This window comes from Hyposmocoma kahamanoa, unplaced genomic scaffold (assembly GCF_003589595.1).
Source record: "Hyposmocoma kahamanoa isolate Upper Pololo Valley unplaced genomic scaffold, ASM358959v1 138, whole genome shotgun sequence".
NCBI lineage: Eukaryota > Metazoa > Arthropoda > Insecta > Lepidoptera > Cosmopterigidae > Hyposmocoma > Hyposmocoma kahamanoa.
Genome location: NW_020653492.1, coordinates 1,200,824 through 1,220,933, shown reverse-complemented (window position 1 = coordinate 1,220,933; position 20,110 = coordinate 1,200,824). Strand labels below are relative to the sequence as shown.

At 35.4% G+C, this 20,110-nt stretch overlaps 1 protein-coding gene across 1 annotated transcript in view; it reads right to left on the bottom strand.

Annotated features, from left to right (window-relative positions):
• Positions 1–8,464: 8,464 nt before the first annotated feature.
• LOC113240431 (CCR4-NOT transcription complex subunit 6) overlaps positions 8,465–20,110 on the bottom strand; it is a 252,036-nt gene continuing 240,390 nt past the window's right edge. The window contains exons 10-12 of the mRNA XM_026477729.1: positions 19,490–19,661; positions 16,681–16,820; positions 8,465–9,414 (exon numbers count right to left, since the gene is read on the bottom strand). Coding sequence (XP_026333514.1) covers positions 9,338–9,414; positions 16,681–16,820; positions 19,490–19,661 — 389 coding nt within the window. The 3' untranslated portion in view covers positions 8,465–9,337. The remainder of the gene's footprint in view (positions 9,415–16,680; positions 16,821–19,489; positions 19,662–20,110) is intronic.

The following is a 20,110-nucleotide window of genomic DNA, read 5'->3' as shown; positions in this document are numbered from 1 at the left end:
CGAATACAAAAGAGGCCATCCTCATTTCACATTAATTGTAATGTGAAATGCTCTTTTTCGTCGATGAAGAGAATATAAAACATTGCATTTTTTTTAAGTTATTGCAGAGTCGAAAGTTGCGTTTCGTCACTTAAAAAGTTACATTTGTGCTGCAAACCATACTTACATCCAAATATTAACGATATGTATCTAAATACGCCTAAATCCTTATAGTTGATACGCTCAAGAAAAATTGAGCTTTAACCAGTAATTTATAGATTTCATTTTGTATTTCCCCCAACTGTGTTACTTTATTGTTTAATCTGGCTGCGTTTGCATAGCCTAATTTGCTCTTTACTTAAGGTTACGAAAATTGCCTTATAAACAAAACTTACAAATTACGCAAGAATGTCAAAAGCATCGAGTATATAACCAGAAATAGAGACGAAATGTCATTTAATTTGTTTGAAAACTATTCTGCCCTGTCATTACAGTGACAACTGTGCTCCGATTGGTTAGCCCGAGTTCGAAACAATTGACGGGTGTCAACTGTTTCACTTCAAATTGATCAGTTAACTTGAGTTTTGCTATAATGGACGAAAATTGCAAAATTACCGATGAAATGTGATTCCGTTTGTTTTGTAATTAGATGTTTTGCTGTTTTTCCCACACCACCAAATAGGACAGCACGGCATTGTTAGAGATATTGTCTGTATTACAATAAATACAGAATATTTTTTGGAATATGCGGAGACGTACACACAGGTCAGTGGTTGGCCTGTCTATATTTCAGTGCAAACAAGAGTTGATATTTATAAGAGCTGTATCGCTAATGTGTTACCAGGAATATATGGCGCTTATTTCGTCTCTATTTCTGGTTATATACTCGATGGTCAAAAGTTACGAAAAATGTAAGAAATGTAACCATCTGGCAACACTGGTTTCACCTAACTAGGAAAAGGATGAAAGGAAACAATGATGAATAAAAGGCTTGTGTAAAATTCATATTCTCTTATAATTTGATTCATTCAATTATACATAATGTGTCAACAAACTGAACAGCGAGAGGCGGGCCACGCGGCCGCTCTCACACACGCAATTCACACGCTCACGCACCGACCGAGCCGCGGCAACTTCTGCACATACTTTTGTACTTTAATTTACATTCAATTTATTCCCTGACAGCGCACAGTTTTGGCATTAGTAAATACGGATCTTGTACTTGGACGAACAAGACCCAACGTCAGTTATGAGTATTCCGTGTTAGCTTGGCAAGAAAAAAGAGAATTTGTTGAGAGGTTTGAAAAGTCAATATTAATATGGTCATCCGTTATATCACAAAACCGAGCGCCGCCAGTTACACTGAGAGTAACTATGTAACATTTCATTCTTATAAGACAATTTCGTAAATTTCTTATACATGCCTATGCTTGGTGTCTCTCTCAGGTAAATTTGTATTGTCTATCACAGTGACATAAAGCATTTGTCATTATATACTAGTGAGTTAAACATAGCGAGCTTATCATTAAATCACCATACACATTTTGTAAAGTCGTTAAGGTGGTTAAGAAAATATTTTTTCATTATCATGATATTATTTGTTTTTTAAAGTCTCAAACAGTCTTCAGTATTGAGCTAATTCGATAGGGCCTGTGGAATGTCTGTCGAGATACACCTTATGAGGCTACACTATGTTCCATGCCTGGTTTCATGGTGACGTATCCTGATGACAATGTGCGCAGAAGTCCAAACGGCTCACAAATGCGACGGCTCGCTCGTTGTTTAGCATCAATCGTTATCGAGATTACATATTTACAAATTAAATGTACAGACAACACGAAGGCTTCTCATGGTTAATTCGAATTGTCATTCGACATCCAAAAGGTAAGAAACACAATCGGCCGCGCCGCAACTGCCCACGCTATCTCCGCGATGAAACGTGGCAAAATAAATCCAGATTGACAAAATCACAGTAATATTTACAAATACAATGAAGTGGAAATATAATACAATAATATACAAATAAAAATCTTTATTCCACAAGGAATAACAGTGTACCGGCTTGAAACAATATCACCGGTTGTAAGTTAAAACGAAATAAGCGACATACCCATCGCATGCCGTTTAACTTTTCAGAAAATTTACTCGTTACCTTCTACGAAGTTTATAGGTATAATTCATTTTTAAGCCTAGTGTCCATTTTGCCTTTGAACCGTCGATATTGAAGGTGACGGCCGGGCAGTGACGGTACGGCAGAATTGAATGAAATTCACAATTTCGGCTGGCATCAGTAAGTTATGTAAAAAATGAATTAATGTACAGTGAATAACAAACGTAATGTGCGATAATAAAAACTACTATTTCAATACTACACACTGCTAAAACTATTAAGTAAAAATGTCCATCAAAATTCTATTAAAAATAAAGAGATCATATAATGTTCTACCACAAATAAGATAAACTTGTTACAATAAAGCTCGCATTATCCGTAAGCGATACTTACGCATCGTATTGTGTTCTGTTGGCTGACCTGAATACTGCGACGCGAGTCTTTTTACTCCGCTTTTTATGTATGTACTTGCTATTTAACTCAAACAACTTAACGCCTGCACGTAAGTATAACTCAATATATAGCTAAATTCGAGAAAGCCAAACTTTAACAGTATACTCGTAAGAAAACTGGCAATTTAAAACTATAGGTAAGCTATTGTTCCGTGGCTTGGTGATCGTAGATCTATTTATTATTATGCTTTAAAAAACTGAGTGAAACTAGTTACGACAACATTATAAATGCAAAAATACTCACTAAAGTTTTTTAAGAAATTTCGAAGTTTGAATGTATCAATTTGAAGTCCAATCTGCATTTTAATAAAGTTCGATTTCACATCGAAAATGTAGATCGTAGACAAGCGAGGAAGGGAGAATGCGGTGAAGATAACAGCTAAGTACAATTAGTTAACGATACCACACTTTGTGCTTTGTAAGGCGAATACTTCTCCCGCCCGTTCACGCAAACACCCCTCCTCTCCTATAACCCTACTTTAGTTTAAACGAGCACTAGAACAAGATCTTTATGATATGATTTTAAAATCTATGTGTACTTAGAAAAATTATACAGCGTCAGTAGTAAAATTTGATTCGTATAAAACTTCATTTAACCCCATTTATCCTAAAAGTAATAATTCAAATATACCCTTATTCATGATTTGGCTTAAAATTTTTCACAATTCATCCGATTGATTACAAGAGAGACGTATTCCTATCACAATCGCGTTAGTAATATTAAAAATTAAATACAACAGCACCTATCGTTTGATATACATAATATTTATATTGAATAAAAAATATCCAAAATTAATAATTATTCCATATAAATAAATTCCGATGGGGAGACAAAATAAGCTTAGATACAACTATGCAGTGGTCCGAAATTTTGTATGTATGTGATAATAATAATATAAACCATTTGTTAAATATCACTAGTTACACTGATGAGAGAACTAACGCGTCACAAAGAGGACTCCGTGTTCAAGATTCATGCATCGCACTACGTCGTTTCCACTTTGTGGTCAATACAAACTAATCGGTCTTGAGTTTGTCCACACAAAAACACAATTAGTAAGGGAAACAGTTTGTATCTTTTCACGTCGAGGTTGAGAGCGACGGACCATTCTAAATTTGAATTATGTAGTGTGTAGAGTCATTGTCATAAATTAGTATAGAGCTGTAATATAGCAGAGCCACACGCGTCCGTCGAAATGTCGTTTCTAGGTCAAGTAGTAGCAATAATACTGTCTTTTACTTATATAAAAGCAAAACAAGACATAATGTTATTTAATGGAGCGTTACGATTAATGGATGAAGTACATTAATATTACAATACTACGATGTATTTGCACTTTTCTTTAAATTTTGCAATACTATAAAAACCATTTCACGCTCGAATCTTATCGTTGTACAACATAGCATTTTAGAACTATTACATAAGACTTTCTATGAAACACCTCTATATTTTTATAGCAAATAAGATTTTATTAAAAATGTAATATTCTTACAGCCGAAATAGTCTCTATCTCACTTATTTTAACAAGTTCATCGAAAAGTGTAAACGAGAGAGAAAACTGGTAGACGAAATGTGCGATGCATCAACCTCATCAGTCTACGACTAGGTGTACATAGCTCTCTGATACCTCTTGCAGACTCGCGTCGAGGGAAGTGGTTCAAAAGAAATGTTAACATAGTTGTTCTCTAGAACGTTCCATTAAAGAAAACGTAACATACTGAACATAACTTAAACGTAGATTTACTAATCACAAGTCTTCGTAATGAATGGCATATCTGAAGAACAAACAGTAACACTTAATAAGGATAGGAAGTGTAAATAATGAAATAGTCTCACAACTGCGGGATTTTGTCTGAATGCAAGAGCGGCAACGTCGCATGCAATTGTCATGTATCGACCAATCAGAGCTCGTCCAGTGACGTGCGCCACGCCCAAGTCATGACATACACACAAACACACGTACATTTGTACTAAGTCAGTATGCTACCCGCTATATCTAACGAACAGATGCGGCTCGCCGTAAGACACCTCCCGAAATATTACAAAACTTACTACAACTAAAAAATAAAATGCATCTAACATCGTTCATCAATTTAGAATTAGACGACGAGAATACTGAATCTTTTTATTAAATCGAATCTTAGAACTAATGATAAAATTTGTGAAAGTTTTACGAGTAAATCAGAAATATTATAGACACAATACTCAATTTGTTAACAATATTATGAAAACTTATTTCATTGGAAGCATATTTCAGTTCAACAAAATGATATATTTCTTAGGGAGGGTCACAATCGTCACGAATAATCTACTTACATCTAGGGGAGATGTCCGGCGGCGATGCGCGCAGTACAGACCGTACAAAACTCAAGGACTTACAACTAAGGCTACACACAACTTTCTTACGTACACCGACAGACATTTCATAGTGTTATTGGAAGGGATTTGTCTCGCTGAGAAGTTTGTTGGGACACAAGATGCTACACTAACCTAAGTCCGCCGCCGCTGGTTTGTTCGCCGTGGCCCGAACGCCGCCAACGCCGACAACGCGCCGATTATTCTATGCCAATTTGACGCCGACTAATACCTATAACCATACACACCTACCGATCAGTGAGACTTGCCGAGTTCAATCACCCCGAGGCACGTGCGGAGGAGACAAATCTGTTAATCTCTCTAGAGCGACCTTAAACTCCGATTCTCTATGTATGTGACACATTCTACACTTACAAATTTTATTTTTAAAAATACAAAAGAAAAATCTCACCAAAATAATAATTAAAAAGATCTTGCTCAAATTACGACCTTCCCCCATTCACTTATTAATCTTAAAACTAGAATTAAAGATTTCGTTAAAGCAGTCATCAATATTGCATTACAAAAACCATATTTTAATACAACGACCTCTATGTCAATGATATCGTTACATCACGTTTATTTTATCATATTGCACTTGAGTGACGTCATCGGAGGCAGTGTTTAAATAATTAAGTATCAAAAATAACTTTTGTCTTTTTTTGGTACAATATTTTGTTAAGATATATTACAAACCCGGCCGATTACAGTTCCAAATAATAATAGTTTACTACAATAATGCAATTCGTAATAACATGTGGAAGAACATTTTTTTCCTCAAGTCACAGTAATATTCCTATAATTGACGTGAAAAGGGTTTATATTTTAACTAAAATCTAAAAATGATGTTATACAAACAGAAAAACATATTATAAAAACAAACAAGCGCTTCGAAAAATTAAATACATCAATTTTACTAATTCTTCCACTAGAAAAAATACGAATCGCATAACAAAATTGGCACCGAAGTATAAAAACGTTACCGATACACAATAATGTCTCACTGATCCCTACACAAAACGACCAAGTTACGAAAGTTCCAACGAGGGAAACCTTTTTAACTAGGTCACATAACACACATACAATAGGCTTCAGATAAAAATATCTAAATAATATACAGTGGAGGAATTAAACTAATTAGTAAATGGACGTTTGATACACTTCATTTCGCGAGTACTGATAGGAATCAAATGATAATAATTTTTAATCTTTTTTCACGTTATAAATTCACCATTTGTTTTCAGAGACACTAGAATTTTATTAGTGAACTTCATTTTTTAATCAAGACTAGAATCTCAAGGAAAACATTAAGTAGGATCTCTCTTATGTCAACTAGAAAAACAGAAAGATGCCGTACAATGTTTTCGTAGAAATTATTAGCATTCCTTCATTTTGAACGACATTCCTCAACTGTATATAAAATATTGAAAGTCTAAGCGTACATCCGCCGAAAAACTAGACTATTGAAATATTTATCTCAACATTATAATTCAATCATTGACAAAAGCGTAGATACGAATTTATCTTTATGTCAACGTCTTTAGAAACTATTTCGTGCTATATAAGCATTCTTATCACCTCTTATTATATACTTAGTGACAAGACGTGTCTATTCGAGTTTTCTTAAGCAAAAAATAAGGTAATGTGTTCTTTATGTACTCAAATGTATACTATTGTACTAATATCATTCTTAAACTTATGGCATTGAATTGTATAAGCTTCTATTACCAATTTAAAGAACATTAAAGACGGTTCTAAATTGGTGGACAACTAAATTTTCATAATGTGCATTGATGTCAATTCGGATTAACGCAAATTAAACTTAATTTCAGAGTAACTATTTCTCGTTAGCAGTAAGATAATGGCAATATGAGATTACATTTGCGTTTACGTATGCGTTGATAATCGCTACTGGACACGAAAAAACTATTTGTATATAAATGTTTAGTTGTTCGAGTGATCGCTAGGGGCGCTGTACAATTTGCAAACCAAAACTGTTAAGTATATCACACGGTCGCTAGCGACTGTCAAAACTGTTAATTTAAACAAAGGTTTAATGTCAGCTTAGAACTGTCCAATTTTGATGTTTAGGACTTCTACGGGCATCGACTAATTCGACAGCTCTAAACTGGAGGTCTACCATGAAATACGAAGCATCGATCGTGATTTGACATAAGTATTTGTGGATACGTTACTCCGAAACGTCAAATGACAACTATCGTATCGAATTTTGACATTACTTTCATCCTAAAACTGACATTTCGCACCCTTCATGGAAGAAAGGCATAGGTGAAGTTACGTCAAAAATGTTTATTACTCCCACAAAAATATACCCATACCCTCTCCAATTTTTGTAACTCTATCGACTAATATTGTTGATAAAGTTACAAGAATAGAAGAGGATGTGGATTATATTTTTCTCTATCCAATGGAGTACTTAAACATTTTTGACGTAACGTCGCTTATGCCATTCTTCCATGAGGGGTGCGATTTGTGTAGTACGTATGCTGGCTTCGTTGCGGCCGCAGTCACATAGTATCGTATTTCGTGGTAGACTTTCTGAAACGAAATTGTCTGCCCTTTTTTATTTATACCGATAATGACAGATCCACTGGACTCAAAACCGGTCTCCCACGGCCTGTGGTATCACGGGCCGCACCGCGTCGATGTGTACGGGCGGCACTCTTTCCACGGTATGTTAGCGCAAACTCGCTTGACCGTTGACCATGGGAACCCAGCATAAAAAAATCGTACCTTAATTCATTTACATAGCTCTCAATAATGTTGTTTAAAAAAATTACTTAACTAAACTAACGAATAACTCGCGTATTCAGTCAGTTTTTATTTTTGGTTGACATGTTTCGAACGAGACTTTAGATAGTGACGTTGTTAGTGTAGTGTGCAATCCTGCGTATGACTATAATAAAAATGAAGCAAACGACGGTGCCGAGTGATCGGGCTGTCAGAGCCTTGTCGCGCAGTTTCTGTAAAATCATCGCCGCGGGATCTCATGAATAAGGACCACGGACTGGTTCGAAAGATATCGAGCAAAATTTCGACTTAAATACGTGAGGTATCTGTTAGTTTAGTTAATAAGTCTGAGTTTCATGACAGTTTTCTATTTAAAATTACAAGTTTGTTTAGATTAATGTGTACTCCACGAATATGTGCAATATTTTCTAATGATTGTAATTTGATCCCAAAGTATCGCTCAAACTCACTCACTCAACTCGATGGTTGAATTTATCTAACCGACTTCATCATACAAATTGTTCGCTTTCAATGAAACTTTGTACAAGGTGTTTTCGTTAGGTGAATTACTTAACAAAATAACCTGGGTGAACCGCTATAAGCATTTCAACGTGTAGCAAAATTAATCACAAACTGCATGCTGATAAAGTAGAATTTACAATGTATTATTGAAAGATTTCAATACAACCGATTTAAAAAAAAAACGACATTGCATGTTCAACCATATATGCTAGGAATTTGTGTAAAATATTCACACACTGAAAAGCCTAAAGAGGTCCGTGTAATTAATAATATTTGTCCACAAATAAAGTTGGACCTTATATAGCACAAAATATTTCTAAAACGCAACAAGTTAACAATTTAACATTAGTATTCGAGTTAGCTGTGCTACAGATTACCTATTTCACGGAAAGACGTCACATCTAAGCTAATACACAATTATGTATGAAATCAATTAAACGTGCATACATACATTAACACTTCATATTACTCTATTGTCTAATTGTTTTCTATTCGCTGGATTTTATTTTCATAATATAAAATGACAATTGAATAAAATAAACTGATTCTAGGACGTTTTATAAAAAATACAAATACATGATTAGATTATTGTATAGAAAGAAAATATTTATTTATTTATTTCTACCCTTTTCATAACTTAAAGACAGCTAAGGCGTGGGTAAACTATATATAAGATTCTATCTCATCTCATCTCTTTAGGTGGAAAAATGAACAGCAAATATATGTGTTATGAATTGTAAAATTAACAGCGAGTGTGGCCAAAATCCAGCAATAAGAAAACGGCCGTCGATGTCCACCCAAAACAAATTGCAATAAAACATACTACCATCAAAAGAGAGCCAAGTAGTAAAACAACGTGTACTGATATTTGTACAAATAACAAAGCTGACGCTTCACTGATCTTTGACACAGAATTAAAATAATTAAGTATAGGTGTTTAAGACACTCAGTTGCATTTGAGACCCCGAGCTTCTAACACGCTAAACGCACTTGTTGGAAATGAAGTCTTTCGATTAGAGTTCGCGAACGCGAGTTCACGTTCGACAATGTCCTTATGGCGAGGAAGGTATGTGCGGAGTGGAGGGATGGGGATGGGAGTGGCGGGCTGACTCAGCTGTGCTTCGGCGCGGGCGGGCGCTTGGCCTTGGACGGGCGCGGCGCGGGCTGCTACCTACGCCCGATCAGCCCGTTCGAGTTGCTGCTCGTGGGGCACATCTCCAGCTCTACCAGCAGCGGGAAGTGATCTGCAATACAATGGAAACATTGTTTGAATTTTAAATTACGAATTTTCAACTGGGTGTCGAAATACTTCCATAGATTTCTCATAGATGGCGCTACGGCTAAAAAGTCGTTGGAAACCAAATACAAAGATGCGAATTTTTAGTTTTCTTTTTTAAATTCATTTTAGCGCTTGCTGTAGTATTTAGATAGCTATTACAAGAAAATATTTTACATACAATTACGTTTAAAAAATCAACTAAACTAAACAATTATAGGGAAAAGGCAAGATTTCAAAGGTTTTAAATGCATCTTTTATCAAAAATGGGTGGTTTTACGTAATAATTGAACACCTGTTAAGTAATTAGAGTTTGTGGCCAAGCGTGTCTATTATATATTAAAAAATAATAATAAAATAACCTTATTATAACAACAAAGGTCTTGTACTACCAACCGTGTAACTTTAAAATCAGCCTCTACATTCAGAATGAAACGTCAAATCCTATTTTATGTATTCATTGTCTTACAATATGTATTACTACTTTTACTATGAGTTTACAATGACAGATGTCGCTAGCGATCACGTAAAAACTTCACAATTTTTTTATATCGAAGCACAACTTTTGTGACTGCAATTTTTACCCATTAACATTTTAAAATTGTACTAAACTAAAAAAAAGACAATTCACCAAACTGCCTTAAGAATAATTAAAATACAAGTCTGAAACACATCACTTTTAAAAAAATACAAAAAAAAAGTTAAAAAAGAAGTAATAAAATAAATAGAAAATAGATATTTTCAAAATCTATTTGTTTGTTTTCTAAAATGTATGATTTGACATTATTCGCTGAACGTGAAGCTGACTTTTGATTTAGACAGTAGATAGACAGTAGAGATGGGAAATGCGTCTATGCTTTGCTAAAAGCAGTTAGGCTACATTTGCAAGTTCTTTTGTGAACAGAAGATGTTACCAAATTTGTCAGTAGAAATAACACTAAATATAACTACAAAATTAAAAGAAAACGGGAAAAAATGGCGTGTTTTTGAAGTTACAAGTGCAGTTTTTACAAACATTAATCTTAAGAGCCTATACTACCTCAAATGGCTTAGGAAAATCCTCTGTTACGCCGAAAATACTGCAGCATTAATTTTGAAATAAATATATGGTAAAGTTGAGCAATAATGTTAAGTCCTATGTTTGGCGAAAACACGATTGCATAAAATTTTCTCGATAGAAAAAAATCCCCAAGTTACCTCTAAACTGAACAATAAACCGCTGGCAATCATAAAATACTTCAAATTAGATCATGAAACTTTTTATACTTACTTAATTAACTATAAAGCAGGTCTTATGTTATTTACTTTTTTGAATTTCCTCCCCAATTAAATAACATATAATATAAGCCTTATTAAAGTTGGTTCCCTGCCGCGCGCCACCCGCGCTTAGTCCTGCTCCGGCTTTCGTACGGGAGGGTTGTGTCATTTTGCACTCAGGACACATTACGCGACGTAAACTAACAATATTGAATTGCGTGAGTTTTTAGTGTTTGCGTAATGGGAAATAGCCGTAATAAAAATAAGAAGCGACGGGGTTGGCGTAAAGAAGCAGGCAAACATATGATCGAAATGAAGTAAGTATCTACCGACGTATCTATTTACAGTATTAGTGAAGTGACATACTATGTATAGTGACGTTTATAAAAAAATTTAATTACCTAAATAGGTTTGTTTTTGTTTTGACGCAACAAAATATAGTTTTTATATTTTTATAACTCCAAAACTTATTTCTCCGATTGCTACTGAAAAAGACGGTGCAATTACAAACTCAAGTCTTCACAACTATTTGTAGGCCATAACGCCCATTAGATAATAATAAATGTTCCGTGCGGTAATCGAACCCGGCCCCGAATTGCAGCATGTACGGTCAGTACCTACACTAGCTGCAAAAACCAAACTATTGCTTGCTTCACACACAATCGGACGTGCGGCGCTAGGTAGCTATGCATGTTGTAAAATACATAAAAAATATGAACTTACTGGGCGTACTATAGTAGATTAGCTAAATAATAAATATGATGATCTTTCCAGACGACGTCGATTACACACTACTGAAGATGATGTTGATAAAGAGAATATTCCAGAAAATTCGTGAGTATCTGCTACCTATAAATATTTATGCACGTAACTTATCTGTTATTGAAACACACAGCCACAGATTAGTAATTAGTTACTACGTCACAGCTTTAAAATAAGGTATAATAAAAGCAATTATTTCCAGTATAAGCTGATCTCGCATTGTATAGGCATTCCGCACAATGGGAGGTCAGCTTATACTGGAAATTACAGTTTCATATATGTAGCCATGCGTACCCCCGCACCAGTATTTCTATAATAAACGTACGTACACAATAATAATAATTATTTAGCTATATGATTATGCAATTATGATTTTATGGACGATTTCGTCTTTTATTATTGCACAATTTTAGGGTTCCTTAGCGAAATGATAAACAAATAATGTAAGGTATATCGGCCAGTATTATTATACCAGCCACTTGTGATTGTTACAGGACCCAAATACTTCCGATAGAAGTAGAAATACATTCAGACGAAACAAATGTTCATACATTACAAAATATTGAATTGTAAGTATCATACGTATTCATCAAGATATTTTTTTCTGTGCTTTGTTACATGGCATTACCGTTTTGTACTAACGCGTAACGGATTGGCGAGTTCACACACTTTTCATGTTGTTGTACTTTTTAGGGTTCCGTATTGTTATTCATGTTGATATAATTATGCTTTCAGGAGTAAGTACTTTTATAATGAATGTTGCGTTTTCTTGCAGATCACAAGTACCACCTGAAGACACAAGTTGTTCACTGAATACATATAGTGACGAAAGAATATTGGATCCGTAAGCTATTTAATAATAATACTCTTGATTTTATTAGTGACTAGCTTGACTTTGCTCGTGACGTATTTTGTGATCCAGGATAAAAAGTAGCCTATACCCGTTTCCAGGCCATGGTCTTTTCATGTGCTAAATTTTATGCAAATCCGTTCAGTTACTTTAACGTGACAAACAAACAAACTCACATTGCACATTTATATTATTAGTTAGGAAGTGAAGATTATAATTTCTTAATTCTTATACTAAAAAAAACTTTTCTTTTCAGATATTCACATAATCTTCCGCAATACGGTACACCAGATGATGAATGTGATGATGATACTAATTGGTAAGGGCTAGATTTTTTATATGAGAATTTTTATGTGTATCATGTATGTTATTCAGTATACCAAGAATTCCTAAAAAAAATATTCTGGTGGTTTCAGGTGCGAAGTGAGTTTTAATAACCCTGTGGAAGATAAAAACTGTTTTCGTGTAGAAGGGCGGAGAATGATTGATGTAGAATATTTTTATAGACGACTTCAAGAAATATCCAATCATAATCAGGCATTCGGATGTACATTGAGCAACGTTCACATTATATCAGAAAAAAGAAAAGGTCTGCTCTCCAAATATAAATTAGCTTGCAATATGTGTAATCTAATATTCTATCTTGATTCTGAGCCGAAATCAGACCTAGATTTAAACAAATCTGCAACATCTGGTATCATATCTTCTGGAATTGGCTATTCCCAATTTAGTGAATTATGTGCATCGATGGATTGTCCATATTTCTCTCAAAAGCACTATGTTAAAGTCCAAAATGAAATATATGATGACTGGCGAAAAACTGCTATAATTACTATGGAGGCAGCTGCAGCAAGGGAACGAGATGCGGCTATTGCAGAAGGGCGAGTAAAAAATGGCCTTGCTTGCATAGATGTGATTGCAGATGGTGTCTGGAGTAAACGTTCTTTCAACACAAATTTTTCAGCCCTATCTGGAGCTGCCGCTATAATTGGCAAAAGGTTCGGTGAGGTTTTGTTCATCGGAGTAAAGAACAAATACTGCGGCATATGTGCCCGAGCTGAAAGTAAAGGTATCAGTTCAGGCGACCATGTATGCTATAAAAATTATAGCGGTCCTTCTACCGGTATGGAGTCTGAGATATTGTTAGAGGGGTTTAAACAGTCCATTCCCATGCATAACCTTATATACGAACGTATGGTGGCAGACGGCGACTCGAGCACATACAAAAAAATTTTGGAAGGACGTCCATATCCCAATTGTACCGTAGAAAAAATAGAATGCAAAAATCACATTTTCAGAAACATGTGTAAAAAGCTAAAGAACATAACTACAGAAACCAAATATCCTTCAAATTTAAGAAAAAAAATTACTACTCAAAGAATCCTAGCTATCCGTAAAGTCATTTGCTCATCCATAACTGAACATATTTCCAAAGACGCCACCTTTGACATAAAAGTAAGTAACCTATTTACAGACATCTTGAATTCATACAACCATGCATTCGGAAATCACGAAAACTGCCAACCCTATTATTGTACTAGCCAAAACAATAGTGAAGACTTAACTTTAATTTTGAAGACGTGTGCTATATGGCATAGAATTAAATTTGTGGTTAACACTGTGGCAGCTAAGGCTCGAAGTCTTATGCACAACAGTGACAGCAATAGAGTAGAGTCTTTCAACAGTATAATTGCTAAATTTGTTGGTGGGAAACGCATTAACTTTTCATTACGTCGGGGCTATGATGCAAGATGCAACGCTGCCGTGGTATCATTTAACACAAAGCGCCCACTTACCACTGTACACAGAGCGATTTTGGGGAGAAGTCCCAGGTCGCTAGTGAAGAAATTAGAGGAGAAGCGCTCAAAACAAAGACAAAGAGCATCGACATATAGTAAAAAAAAATGTAGAAAACTATTTTTAAAAACAAAAGATAAAGATTATGGTGAAAACTGTGAAAAGCCAGACATGACAAGTCTGGAGTACAATCGCATCAAAGAGGATTTTTTGAAAAGTTTGCCCAGTTCAGAAGAAGATCGAAGACAAGTAGAAAAGTCTACAATTCTACAAAGAGAGTCAAGTGAGTGGTTAGAGCTCAGAAGAAAACTTCTAACGGCATCAAATTTTTCCAAAATTGTAAATAAGCGACAAAACTCAAGTGTGAAAAATTTAGTAAAAAATCTTATATATCCAAAAAATCTAAGTCATGTCCCATCTCTGAAACATGGTATAGAACATGAAGCAATGGCAACAGAGCAAATAGCATTACAATTAAACATTCAAATAGAGCCTTGTGGTCTCTTCATAGATAAAAACTTGCCTTTTCTAGGTGCAACTCCAGATGGAATAGTGGGAGAAGACACAATCATTGAAATCAAGTGTCCTATAACAGCATTTAAAACATCTTTGGAAGAATCTATAGAGAAGAAAAAAGTGAAGTTTTGGAAAAAAACAAAAAACGGACTTGTCATAAATAAAAAACATCCTTGGTACATACAAGTACAGGGACAACTTCATATAACTGGTAGGCAAAAATGTATTTTCGGAGTATGGTCTGGATACGACAAAGACGTTAAAGTTGAAATTATAGAGAGAGATGACCAATATTGGCAAGAAATGGAACCAAAATTAGTACAGTTTTATATGACATGCATGTTGCCTGAGCTATGCGATCCCAGACATGTTCGAAATATGCCAATAAGAGATTTAAGCGAATTAAATATTATGTAATTTTGACAATGTGTAATAACTTATGGTAAAAACCATATCTACCCTACCTACCTACCTATATACTTACCTATCCTACATCCTTGCCTACCTACCTACGTATATAACTACATACCTACCTAAGTATACTACTTACGTACCTACCTACTAATAGATAACAAGAAAACGCATCATATTTTTCACATATTTGTATAGCTACGTAACCTACTTATCTACATACTTACTTACCTATCTAATTTCATAGTCATACAAACCATGCCTTGAGAATCCCGAATAAAACAAAAAACGATATCCAATATGTTGCAGTCCTTCGGAAGTTATGTGCAGTCATACATTTCGGTGATTTATTTTGAAATTTGTATAATGGCAAAGCGTTTTACTACCACGCCAATGTACCCACAGAACCCTGACTGCAATGGTGACTCGCACTTGATTAGTTTTTTGTAACAGTAGAATTTATGCAGTGACTCAGAATCGGTTTAAAAAAATCTTATAGGTATAATAATAATATAGATACATTTAGACCTACTACATACAAAAACGGCTGTCAAAAATACATACAAGGAGAAAATTATAAAACTCAAACGTACTACAAAAGCAATGTGCGGAACCCTCACCGTAACGTTGGCTCGTCTATTATTTTGTAGCAAATTTCCAGTATAAGTTGATATCGCATTGTATAGGCTTTCAGTACAATGAGGGGTCAGTTTATACTGGAAATTTTAGCTTGATAAGCAACTGTTAGTAGGTACATTGAAATTCTTGCCGGGGTCGTGGTACTGTCCAAAAGGGCTATTGAGGGTACACCGTGGATTTTAGTCAGTAAGAGTCTGACAGTCCCGTCCGCTCCACTCAGGGTGGGAGGATTTTACCATAATAAAAAAGTAGGTAAGTACATTGAAAGTGATACCTAATTATAAAAGTTTATTTTGATAATATTGACTTATTATTAATAATTTTATTACTTTAGAAGTTTAATACTTGTCCCATAAATAAAGTAGGTAGTTTAGTCTACCAAAATTGCATCGTACTCGTGGTGTGCCCGCGTGACCGCGAGCAGCAGTGTGCGAGCGAGATAAAGAGTTAGGCGGCGCGGTGAAGTGGGGGCGAAATTAGAATTTGAGCTGAGGTTGTATAGGCCCTTAAGTACATTATAAACAAAATACGCAGAAAAAAATAGTTATGAAGAGTTAGAACTATATTCCTCTGTTTTAAACCAAATTACAAAAGTGTTTATTCTGAAAATTCCAATAATTAGGAATTCAAAGTTATGTTCAAAGTGGCAATAATGTGATATAAAAGAAAGTGAAAACATAACGTTGTAGAATCACAATGGAAAATATTTAGTGAGGATCCCGATAATAGAAACAAAGACATGACTCTAAGGACTTGTATCCAAGCCAAAACTCTTAATAAAGAAAAGAAAAGTAGGAATTGGAATACCATAGTATAATAGGTATGTACAGGATACCTGTACCCGATGAAGTTAGCAATTATGAATTACACGTCTAGTTATACTTATTAATAAATAAATACCACAATATGGTACATTCCCATCCACGGTTACTTATAGTAGTATGATTGCGTCGCTTCGCATATTTTAACGTTCTCACTATTGTGGTGAAACATAAAGAGTACCTGAAGGTATATGCGGGTGCGGACACCCGACGACCTTGTGCTCCCGGAACCAGTCTTGCGAGAGAGGCCCCAGCAGCCCTAGCGGCGTCATCGACTGCTTACTGTAGAATATGTAGTCAATTATGCCCTTGAAGTCGAACCTGCAAACATTGAATGCAATCATCAATACAAAACATTGATATTTAAGATTTAGATGATAAAGGCTCATTTCAAATGGTCTATGAAGGAGTCAACCGTCGCCATGAGACGTGTAAAGATTATTATTTAAATAATTTAATTACTTTTTAAAAAACAGAAATCGACCTCAAAATTTCGTGGACTTACATCATTTGCCAAGTTTTTTTGAAATCGGTTACCGGAAAGTGCAAGTGAAACCGGATTCATCCCCTAGTTTGCCACCCTTAAAGGTGAAATATATTCTTCAAATTGAAATGGGACCAATATTGAGGTACCCCCTTCCCAATAAAAATCATTAAAATCCCTTGCATGCAGAATTTTCCCAGGTTTCCATATGTATACTTTCACAAAAACTGGGGCTAATTAAAACTATTTTAACTCACTATCTAGTTAACCCATTCATGGACAGTAACGCCATTTACCGTAAAATTAAATATTAGAATATTACAATAGTACGGGGTACTCCGTTTCGCAGCGAAACTTTCGCTATATGGATTTCAAAAAAACATCTTCGGATTTTACAACGCGATATCCAAGTGTTTTCTGTGTATTAGCCACCAACTGCTATTCCATAAAAAAGAATCAACAACATACTGACAAAATTCAACTGAACAATTTTATATTGATCAATATAATAAGTATTGCGGCACAATGAAAAACTAGTGACATTTTTGTGTGCGACTATTTAAGTATTACTCATGAACGGGTTAATAAACTTATACTCATGTTCATACTCATACGTTCGTTCTCCTGTTCTCTTAGATAATATTAACCTTTATCTAATTATACAAAGTAAAACACCGTGAAACCATCTGCGTAATCTTTAAAAACATGTGTTAACAGCACTATATTGCTAATCACTCGCAGGGAAGCGACCAATGACCAGTTAATTCGGAATTCTTTGATGAATCAATAAACATGAGAACAACTACTCAAAAGACAACAAGAGATTGTTAATAGAAAAATATATTAATGATAGCCAGTTGAACAAATAGGTTCTCGAGGGGAGGTTGCGAACAGGTAAACGAAGTCTAGGACCACGGAAGAAAAAAAACAATGGAAGTGCCTTAAGCCTCGACTACTGTCAGAACCTCATTCATAATTTCCTCCTCCGTCCTCAAATTCCAAAACAAACAAACAAACAAACAAAAATTCCGTCCTCAAAACTCATTCATAATTTGAAACACTATGAAAACTTGATAATGATTGGTTGTAAATTCAAATTTATAAATAAATAACAAATTCTGGACTGTTAATATAATTTAAAATTTACCCTGTTGCCATATAGTTGAAAGTTCAATACCATCAATACCTATTATTACAAGTTACGACGTTTTGATTTTATATCGAAATTTCAATCAAAGTACTGCCATCTAGCGGTTAATAGTTGAACGACGACGAAATCGAGATGTTTATTTAGTTTTCACCATTGACTTACAAATAAATGGACGACGGGTCTAATACAAAAACCACGAAAAAAATGTCCCAAGTCAACCTATTCGAAATTTAAATTGTAATGTCATCGCAGTATCGCGCTGTCAGTCGAACAAATGAAACTAAAGCGGAGTTTGGCGCTCTGTATACGATTTTAGCGCCTTACAAGTGCGGACACTTTTTAGCGCGGACCCGACGTCCATATAATTGTAAGTCAATGGTTTTCACAGAAAAGAAGCGACCACAATAGTAGTAGGCGTATAAGGTTTACTTTCGTTTCCTATAACAATATACATAAAAATTATTACGATGAACATAAAATTGAAAATTTATTAAAATTAAAATAAGACTTATGATCATACAAAACACGACCATAGATAATATCACAAGTGCGACTATCGACTATTTTTGCATGCCAAAGTAGTAAAGTAGCATTTATGTACGATTTTCGAGGTTTTGCGCGACATAATTGACAAGATCAAAACGTATAAAGGGAAAATGGCGGACTGAGCTTAAGTTTGCGGAACTCCGCGAACTGTTCGCACACGTGCAACGCCAACTAAGCACTTCCACTGTATTTATTGTTGTGTGTCTAGGACATTCAATGACAAGATAGATGGATGACCTGTGCACAAGAAGAGCGATAGGATGAAGAAGGAACAGCGACCAAGGCGCTTCTTGCTAGAGGCACATAACGTCCAGCGCTGAATGTTTTTATGATAATAAGTGACGGGACGAACAAGTCGTGCGCCTGGTGGTAAGCGACGCGCCCACCCGTAACAGTTCCACTACGATTTAGAGCTTTATATCGTAAAGAACTGAGGGGCACTGCCACTGCGCCAGTTACCCTGAGACATAAGTTGACAAGTCCCACGTGCCTATAATTTCACCAGCACCCTTGTGGATAAATCACACTTATCGACGCGGAACCGCATTAAGACGATCAGAAAAAGCTTTATGTCCATGAACGTAAGAGTGAAAGACGTTATGCGTTTCGCATCGGCTTGTACGAACGCGGCGCCACACATCGGCAAAGAATCTGCTTACTCGTCGATAAGTGTGGTTTATCCCTAAGCCTTCAAAACTAGAACGGCAGTAAGGACATTACTGCCTGGCGGCAGAAACAGGTAGGGTGACAGTACTTCCCTGGACGAACTCTTTAACAAGGAGCTCTACCGGTAGTTAAAAGTAAACTCACGTGTAGTTGGTATAGGGCATAATATCTTCACTATATGCTGAGGCTAGTTTGAAGTTGTGCGTGAACTCGTGCTCAGATCCTGGCATGCGACGCAGCGAAGCCGCGTAGCCCAACTCCTTGAAGTCGCGATGTTCTGCCGATACTCGTCCAGCTGACAAGAACTCTATCACGCCTGGAATTCAACAATTAAAAAATTCATTCCATGCTTTGGCTTGGTTTGGCTTAAATATAATTTTATATACACGATTACTTTCAATATAATAATTGTAATGTGCCAGACAACCACATCGATTCTGGCGCCATTAGTTAAAATAGCGCATATTATGACATAAAAACAAAATTGTTAGATATGTATGTACTTCGTATACTGCCATGATCAGTAAAAAAGGCTGATCTGTCACTATTTTTATTTTTTCTATGTGGATAAGGTATGAAGTTATATAGAAAAGTAGATATTTTTTCAATTTCATTTCTTTAAACATTATTTTCTCGGTTTTGAGTTTTTGTCACAAGCGCAATTTTGACTAAAGGCCAGAATTGCCTGGTCTCTATACAATTCCCTGTACTACGAGTACTAGAGCAACGGAATTCACTACGAAACTAAATTGCGTTTTCCACTTA